The sequence below is a fragment of the Phalangium opilio genome, unplaced genomic scaffold (genome assembly GCF_054372755.1).
Source record: "Phalangium opilio isolate 3A_F unplaced genomic scaffold, DU_Popi_V2 ptg000105l_1, whole genome shotgun sequence".
Classification (NCBI taxonomy): Eukaryota; Metazoa; Arthropoda; class Arachnida; order Opiliones; family Phalangiidae; genus Phalangium; species Phalangium opilio.
The window spans coordinates 7,843,078-7,852,788 of NW_028324207.1; the positions used below are offsets into that span (position 1 = coordinate 7,843,078).

The 9,711-nt window shown below is 36.3% G+C and overlaps 2 protein-coding genes across 2 annotated transcripts; one reads left to right on the forward strand and one right to left on the reverse strand.

Annotated features, from left to right (window-relative positions):
* The first annotated feature begins 74 nt into the window (after window positions 1-74).
* LOC149629096 (uncharacterized) lies at window positions 75-2,934 on the forward strand. The gene is made up of 4 exons (XM_089851477.1): window positions 75-332; window positions 555-677; window positions 1,511-1,740; window positions 2,525-2,934. The coding sequence occupies exons 1-4, from the start codon at window positions 75-77 to the stop codon at window positions 2,811-2,813; spliced, it is 900 nt and encodes a 299-aa protein (XP_089707603.1). The 3' UTR covers window positions 2,814-2,934.
* Window positions 2,881-4,576, reverse strand: LOC149629097 (uncharacterized). The gene is made up of 2 exons (XM_089851486.1): window positions 4,087-4,576; window positions 2,881-4,030 (listed from the first exon to the last, which is right to left on the reverse strand). Exons 1-2 carry the CDS (start codon window positions 4,328-4,330, stop codon window positions 3,501-3,503), a joined length of 774 nt encoding a protein of 257 aa, XP_089707612.1. The 5' UTR covers window positions 4,331-4,576; the 3' UTR covers window positions 2,881-3,500.
* Between the last annotated feature and the right edge of the window lie 5,135 nt (window positions 4,577-9,711).

Below are 9,711 nucleotides of genomic sequence, written 5' to 3' on the forward strand. Positions count from 1 at the left end.
TAAAACTGACACTCACGTTTCGAAGTTACTCAAAAGGCGAATATCAAACAATTTTAAGTTTTAATTGTCTAAAAATGGCAAATTCATCGGATAAAGAACGTTCCAAAAACGTGATCAAAATAGATTTAGGAGAGTTGTTTGAGGATCTTAATGACTGGAAAAAATATAATGATAAGATTCGGGAAGAAACTTTGAAACTTTGTGATTTACTGGAAGAAAATGATTCTAACAAGGGATGCAACGCTGAAGATTATTTCTTTAAGGAAAATAGTGTCTTGAAGAATATAATTGAGGATTTGCAATCAAAATTCGATGACTTGAATGAGATTGCGGTAAGTTAATAGTGACATAAAGTTTATAAGATATGCAGTCCATCTTCCCATTTAGTCTGTTCTAAGCCTTTGACAGCGCCTCACTACTGGGCGTAGCTTTACGAGAATCTATGACTTACGTCACCTCATGACAGGCTCTCAGTAACCAACCAATGGAACATATCTTGTAAACTTATGGTAGTCACTAAATTGCACAACGAAACTTCCTTTTCAAAATTTTAGGATCGTAATAAAGTTCGTGAGAAAGAGTCAATGGAATTGAAAGAAGAAAATGAAAAATTGAAGGAAAATCTGACGTTACAGCTGGAGAAAGTGAAAGATTTTGAATTAAAGTTAAAAGTAGAGGTAAGTTATATTAATTAACGGACCTGTTGGGGATTAGTCTAAAACCTAACCATCCCCATTGTAGGCCTATGGTGTGATAGTTTAGGCATGGATAAAGAATGCGCGTGAGCCTGAATTTTTTTTCACTCTACAGGATAGGCAACTCCCTATCTTGGACTACAGCTTATTCTGTATATACTCTTGTTACAACCGAAGCTGGAACAGAGTATATACAGAATAAGCTGCCGTTGGAGATAGGGAGTTGCCTATCCAATAGCGTGAGATGCGCATCCTTTATCCATGGTTTAGGGCAGACTAGAGCATAGCCCACTCGATCACGCACTTGACGACGCAAGCTGCTCGCTCTGTAGCTACAGCGCGAGCAGCTTGCGTTCTTGAGCGTGGATCGAGTGGGCTGTGATCAGAGCTTACGACGGGATAGGTTAGTTTTGGTTTGGTTTGGTGTGGTGTGGTGTAATAGTATATTATGAAGACATTTCCCCGTGCATTTTCCAAATGAAAAAGCTAGTTTCTAGTGTAGCCCACTCGATCACGCACTTGAAGACGCAAGCTGCGTAGTAGCTGCTGCAAGAGTAGCTTGCGTCCGTGACCGCGGATCGAGTGGGCTATGAATAGAGCTAACGACGGGATAGGTTAGGTTAGGTTTGGTGTAATAGTATATTTATACACCAAACCTAACATTTTCCCGTGCTTCTTCCAATAGAAAAAGCTAGTTTTCTAGTATAGCCCACTCGATCACGCTATATAACGTGAGCAGATTGCGTCGTGTTGCGCGTGATTTAGTGGGCTATTTTTCTAGGTAATGTTCTAAGCATTATTATCGTAAATATTAGGAAAGTAGTATCGAAGACACTCAACGCCAGATTTCACTTCTGAAAGAGAAACTCGAAGAAGCCCTTGCCGAAAAACGTGATATTTTGAAATTGATGGAAACTAAAGAACAGGATTTTAAAACTCAATTATTAGAAAAATCCAGTGAATTACGCAAAAGTAATGAATGTATTGCGAAGTTGGAGGAGAAATGTTTCGCCTATAAAAATAACATTGGCAATGAAGGAATTAGGTAAAACAGCGCGCACTAACAAAAGTGTACAGATATAAAAACAAAAGTACACTTCATTAACAATTCCCTAGCTGCCTTTAGCTGTAAACGAAGTGTAAACTGAGAGGCAAACTACACTCTGCTCAACCCCTTTCAGGAACTAGCCAATCAGAGAAGAGCTTTCTTGACGTCATAGGCTTATAGTAACAGGGTGGGAAATAAGGATTTTTAAACAGCGACCCCTTGGCCTTAAATAAATAAACTGGTCCATGACCATTGACCAGGGCGCGTCGTCAGCTAAGCTAAAGAAGTAGATAATTTAAATGTAAGAACTTTAATGTGTGGACTCTGGTTACCCTTGAATATTCTTACTGGTCCCTTGGACCACTGACCCCCCTCTCCAGATTTAATATTTAAACTAGACCAAACTGGTCATTTGCCCTGTGCCACCGCCTTATTTCCCACACTAGCCTGGGAAATAGCAGCACACTTCCTCTGGTCCAAAACCAGTTTGTTTAAATTCAAAAAGTGAGGGTTATTGGCCCCCATGACCAGTTTATTGATTGCAAATCTATACGAGAACAAAGGCGGGGACCAGTTTATTATTTCGGAAATTCGGACACTAGTGGGGTCACTGGTCCCAAGGACTAGTTTAAAAGAATATTATTTCCCAGACTGGTCAGTGGTCACTGGTCACGGGTGGGAATCAGAATTACAGGGCGCGAGAAAGTTTAACCGATCGAAGTGTACTTTTTGTTTTTATATCTATATACCTTTGATACAAACTAATTTCATAATAATTTAGATCAAGGATGATGAATATGCAAAACAAAATTAACTCTCTAATGTCCGAAAATAAAAACTTGAAACTCGAAGTCCAAGGCTTAAAAGACGCTGAGCAACAGCGAGTGTTCGAAATGAACGAACTCGAGGTCAAACGCGAACAGATTCCAAATACAAGTAATCTTAAAAGCGAAATTCCAGAACCCTTAACAAAGGCTGGCAAAAAGGGGAAGAAAAGTTTAAAGAGGAAACTGTACGCTCCAGATGAAAAATTATTAGGCCTAAAAGAACCAACTGAAGATCAAAATTGAACCATGTATATTATATTATTACCATATATTTAATTTGTTATATTCATAAAAGTTAAAAGAAAAAACGTAGACCAACATGTATTTTATTTTATTCATTAATAAAGATTCATTTCTCAACACAGTTAGTTTATTATGAGTCATTTTTGTGTCATGGAGTCATGAATAAGATTAAGCCTTGGTTTAATGACGTTGGAGTTTGAAATTTCTAAACTTTCCGCTTCAAATTTAGGGCAGAATTTTAAAATTGATTGTGAATATCCATCTGTACAGGAATCTTTTCCACCAAACTCAGTTTGTCCGCAATAACCTATTCCACGGAATTCAGTCTGTACACAGAACTTTTCCACCAAACACAGTCTGTACACAGGAATCTTTTCCACCAAACTCAGTTTGTCCGCAAAAACCTATTCCACGGAATTCAGTCTGTCCGCAAAAACCTTTTCCACCAAACTCAGTGTGTACACAGGAATCTTTTCCGCCAAACTCAGTGTGTACACAGGAATCTTTTCCACCAAACTCAGTGTGTACACAGGAATCTTTTCCACCAAACTCGGTGTGTACACAAGAATCTTTTCCACCACACTCAGTTTATCCACAAAAATATTTTCCACCAAACTCAGTTTGACCACAGAAATCTTTTCCTCCAAACTCAGTGTGTACACAAGAATCTTTTCCACCACACTCAGTTTATCCACAAAAATCTTTTCCACCAAACGCAGTTTGACCACAAAAATCTTTTCCACCAAACTCAGTTTGACCACAGAAATCTTTTCCACCAAACTCAGTTTGACCACAGAAATCTATTCCACGGAATTCAGTTTGAGCACAGAAATCTTTTCCACCAAACTCAGTTTGTCCACAAAAATCTATTCCACGGAACTCAGTATGTACACAGGAATTTTTTCCACCAAACTCAGTTTGTCCGCAAAAATCAACTAAACAGGGTTCTGTTACACTCAAAACTTCTTTTTGCCTGCAAATGTCGGTTTCCTCAGGTTCCGTGGGTTTGTCAAAGCTATGATTTATGCTACCAAAACGAGGACGTTTCTCCAGAGGCGTTGATGTAGTTGGCGTTAAAAATTGTAACCTGGACCGTTTTACACTTCTTTTAAAACGTTCCACTTTTGCAAAAGTATTTGACGTTGACTGGTTACTAACATCATCGAATGATGGTAACCAATCAGGGTTTGTCTTATCATAAAGTTTGGCTGGTTCGCCTAGAAATGTGTAAAGTTTAACATAACTTATTGAAACCATAATTTTATACTTTTACCCGAAAAAAAATGCCTCGAGCACACTTTTAATTTGGGTAAATCCTCAGAGGGAACGTTAAGCCTTAGCTTCGATATCCATTGGGCCCGTCTTTGAGTTGTTAATTCTTCAGTTACGTTGCCTTGACCACGTAATACGCACGGAATACAAAAAAATCTAATTTCGCGAGTCTCCCCTGTTGCGTTTTTACTACGCCTTTCGCCTATACAATCTTTGACACAACACCGTCGATGCTGCCTACCCATTTTCCACAATCATTTGCGCCTAAAATGGCGGTCCGATAACGGATGCCACTAAATTGCCCAAGTTTATAGCAAACTAGATTTTTTGCATAAGGCCGCCTTTTTCAAGGGTTTGCTTCCAAAATACTAAGTTGCATAAATTCTACAAACCTTTTCATGCATAAGGCCGCTAATTTCATAAGTTTTCCACAAGAATACTAGTTTGCATAAATTTACCGAAAAATCGATGGTTTTTTCAAGGAAACCCATTAACTTTAACTTATTTACAATATTAATTTAGCGAATAATTTAAGCCATAATATCACAAGGGTTTAACAAGTTTCTTAATAGGTTTCTTTGGAAAAACCAATAGCATCATCGAGTTCTTTTGCATGTTTTGTAAAATTTATGCAACATACAAATTTGGTTTGAAACTTGAGAAACCCTTGATCATGCCCTTGATATTATGGTTTAAAATTATTCGCTAAATTAGGAGCGTAAATAAATTAACAGGTTTCATTGAAAAAACCATGAGTTTCATCGAGTTTTAGGTAAATTTATATAAATTAGTATTATTGTGGCAAACTTTCAAATTAGCGGAATTTTGCATGGGGAGGTTTGCAGGTGAATTTTATGTAATTTAGTATATTAGCTGAAAAACTATTGAAAATACTGGCCTTATGCAAGAAAAGGTTTACAGATTTTATGCAAATTAGTATTTTGGAAGCAAACCTTTGAAAATGGCGGCCTTATGCAAAAAAATGGTTTGCTGTAATCTAATACACTTAGTGGCGTCCGGCTTGGTAACGTATTAAAGCAGACGAATTTGAAGAAATTTCCCGCCTTCTTTCCTTATTCGATTTCCCTTATAAAGTTAGTTTGTTAATGAAATCCCTAGTGGAAAAAATGATTGGAAACCAATCGGTGACAAATTCGATCCTATTGGTGTTTGAAGATTTCTATTGGCGACCTATAGGAAATGATCTGCCAATAGAAGTCCATTTCATTCCGATAACCATCCGATTGGAAATTCTATTGGGAATGAATTGGGGTTTCTTGCCATTTCAAGACCATTACATATCCAATAGGTTTCCAATAGGGAACTCTATTGGACATGTATTGGTCATTTTTGCAAATTAAGGTCCTTTTAATTCCCAATAGGTTTCCAATAGGGAACTCTATTGGACATGTATTGGTCATGTTTTCAAATTAAGTTCCTTTTAATTCCCAATAGGTTTCCAATAGGGAACTCTATTGGACATGTATTGGTCATGTTTTCAAATTAAGTTCCTTTTAATTCCCAATAGGTTTCCAATAGGGAACTCTATTGGACATGTATTGGTCATGTTTTCAAATTAAGTTCCTTTTAATTCCCAATAGGTTTCCAATAGGGAACTCTATTGGACATGTATTGGTCATGTTTTCAAATTAAGTTCCTTTTAATTCCCAATAGGTTTCCAATAGGGAACTCTATTGGACATGTATTGGTCATGTTTTCAAATTAAGTTCCTTTTAATTCCCAATAGGTTTCCAATAGGGAACTCTATTGGACATGTATTGGTCATGTTTTCAAATTAAGTTCCTTTTAATTCCCAATAGGGAACTCTATTGGACATGTATTGGTCATGTTTTCAAATTAAGTTCCTTTTAATTCCCAATAGGTTTCCAATAGGGAACTCTATTGGACATGTATTGGTCATGTTTTCAAATTAAGTTCCTTTTAATTCCCAATAGGTTTCCAATAGGGAACTCTATTGGACATGTATTGGTCATGTTTTCAAATTAAGTTCCTTTTAATTCCCAATAGGTTTCCAATAGGGAACTCTATTGGACATGTATTGGTCATGTTTTCAAATTAAGTTCCTTTTAATTCCCAATAGGTTTCCAATAGGGAACTCTATTGGACATGTATTGGTCATGTTTTCAAATTAAGTTCCTTTTAATTCCCAATAGGGAACTCTATTGGACATGTATTGGTCATGTTTTCAAATTAAGTTCCTTTTAATTCCCAATAGGTTTCCAATAGGGAACTCTATTGGACATGTATTGGTCATGTTTTCAAATTAAGTTCCTTTTAATTCCCAATAGGTTTCCAATAGGGAACTCTATTGGACATGTATTGGTCATGTTTTCAAATTAAAGTCCTTTTCATTTCCAATTGGTTTCCAACAGGGAACTCTATTGGACTCTATAGGAGAGGCCAACTAGTAGGCGCGCGAGAAGCCAAAAAGGGTCACGGTGGCGCCGCCAGACGGCGAGTAAAGTAACTAAAGTTCAAACAAATTATGGCTCTATAACGTGTGAAAAAACAGGTATTTTTGGGAAATCGGAAAAAAGACAAATCTCTAGCATTTCCTTTTTTATTTTTGGAGTTAGGAGCGATGCAATCAATTATTAACCACATGTTTCGATTTGTTGTTCTTGACATGGTTTTGAATTTTTATTAAAACTTTAGTTACTTTACTCGCCGTCTGGCGGCGCCACCGTGACCCTTTTTGGCTTCTCGCGCGCCTATTAGTTGGCCCCTCCAGGCTCTCCTATAGAGCCCATAGCTCGTATCCTTCCTCCATGGCCATGCTCGTTTCTCTGGTCAAGGTTTAGCCCGCTACAACGCTCGATAAACTCAACTCGACTCAATTTCAGCGTTATTATTGGAATTAATTCATGAAATCCGATTAAATCTTGCTCCAAATAGGTTTCTAAAGGATATTCAGCAATTTTCTAATGGTAAGAACAACTTTATCACGTTTTTGAAGCTTCTAAAGTACTCGCTAAGCCTTGGCCCTTGTTTTCAGAGTTTGAATTTTTAGAATCTCTAAAACGACATAAAAGTAGTTTTTACCTTTAGAAAAGTGGTGGATATCCTTTAGAAACGTATTCATTATAAATGATTATAAATGAACGAGACATTTTTGATAAGTTATATTGACGATGATTAGTGATGAACGTAAAACGATGATTAGTGATAATGAACCTCAAGAGATAGTCAAAGGCATAAGAGATCATGAGCCCCAAGGGATGATGAGAGATGGTGGCAAGGCTCCCAGAGTACCTATAATACCTATAAATACCTATAATTCTGAGATGGTCCTATAAAAACCTATAATTCGTAAATTTATCCTATAATACCTATATTTTGGCGAGATTATGTTTGACCAGACACAAAAATCGCGGAGCTCGCTCCGAGAGGTTTTAAGTTATATATTCAAGAAGGCGATTTAAATGCTCTACGGCGATTTAAACGCTCTAGTTTAGTTATTTATAGGGCTGTGCGAATAGTACTTTTTAAGGTATTCGTCGAATACCAAATAGCAGTGTTTTTGGGAGCCATCTCTCGGCTCGGAATAGGAAAATGACCAAATAATTTGACCAAATAGTGTGAAGTTCAAAAATTCGACCAAATTTAAATTTCTATAAAACTATTATACCAAATTTCAAATTTATAAATAATGGGACACGGAAAGGTACTTTTGAATGGCTGAAAACTTATTTTTGAACGAATCAAAGGTTTTATTTTAATCAAAATTAGGTTAGTTGTCAATATATCCCTACTCGCTTTGCAATGCATGACCTCTTCCATGATACTATATTTTTTAATAGGTATACTATAGTGACATATTATTAGGAAGTTCAATATAGTTAGCTCCGCAGCGAGAAGTTCATAAAAGGTTAAGTTAAAACCTTTAATGATTTATCCATTTTCATGAACTTCTAAAGACTGAGTGGCTGATTCCATCTATAGCCTCCTTGATCACGCGACTTGGTGAACGCGGGTAATATTTAACAGTAGCCAAGTCAGAATTTTAAGGCTGTGTCTGCCGAGTCGCGTCATCAATGAGGCCACGGTCCAGCGGACACTATCACAGCGCCCATAGGGATAGGAGCCTCACATTTATGTTTCTATCTCTATGACATCGCCCTCAAATTCACAAAATCAACAGAAAAATTCAAAAACTGGTTGCGAATACCAAATAATTTGGTCAATAGACTGTTAAAAACATTTACTTTCAAATTGTTTTATCCGCTATAGAATAGTCGGTTTTTCGAAGCTCATTATTTGGTATTCTAGAATTTTGAAAATTATTATTCGATTCGTCGGTGCGAATAGTAAACGTCAATTTTGACCAAATTATTTGGTCCGACCAAATAGTAACGAATAGTCTGCACGGCCCTAGTTAGAATAATGACAGTTGATGGGCCTAAACATGTCAGGGAAAATCGTAATAAAAGTCCGACAAAACCTGAAAAAGTTAGGGAATTTGAATCTGAAAATTTCGTGGTAACCCTGAATTAGTCCAAAGTAATGCATGGTAAATAGTTTAGTTGCTACACTATTAACTACTAGTCGCAAGTAAATTAAATAATGATCATATTTTTATAAATATGTTTAAAAGTAGTCTACTCTCGAATATATAATATACTTCCTGTAAAACTCCAATAATTCGTAATTTTAAACGTATAAAATTTACATAACATAAGTTTGAACCTATAAATTGATGATTTTTGGACCTATATATATCCTATAATTTTAGCCTTTTAGACCTATAATACCTATTATTTTTTGTGCACTAAGCGCTGGGAGCCCTGTGGTGGGTTAGTGAGAGTAAATTACGGTAAGTTTCTTCTAACACACAAGAGTAGACTTCCCTATATAGTCTCAATTTCTAATAAATTAACTCTTAAATTGTTACCAGATGATATGTCTAGTGATGACGAGGAGATGCGCAGTAAAAGTATGATATTTTTTCTCTTAAATTCTTAAAAGCGAATAGGTCTTTGGAAAAATTATGAGTTCCACATCATAATTATCATGGATCTGTTTAGATCAAATTACTTGTTTTTTAAATCCATATACAAGTCAAAAATAGTAAGCTTCTCTCTGAATTTTATCTTCCATCAAAATGCAAGAGAGAAGCTTATTAAAGGCTCCACCCCTACATAACGCGCTTACCCTCCCTTTAACATATAGTTTTTCAAAAACTCTGTAGATTAAAAAAGTGGATTGAAACCATTTTGCTTGTGCCATATTTTTAATGTTAATGTTTCAAGTGTGGGTGTGGGTGTGTGTGTGCTTTTTTTGGGAGGCTTTTGTGTCATTCTCAGTTTCTCACAAATTCATATTGAAATGTCAGAATGTACAAAGTGTTATAAGGTGTAAATGAATTGAACTCTTTTGCACAATCCTAAGTGTTCCAAATAAATCTAACGGGGAGTTTCATTATAGAAGCTTGACAGGAACATCGTCAAATAGGTTCAAAAAAAACTAAGGCGTTAGAAGCGAGGCCATCTCTTACTCCACAAAAGGTTTCGGCTATTAAGAGTAAGTTTAAAAAAATGAAAGCTTAAAAATTTGTATCAATCATACAATAGTAACTGTTATTATTGCAGGTAGTGTTCGCTACTAC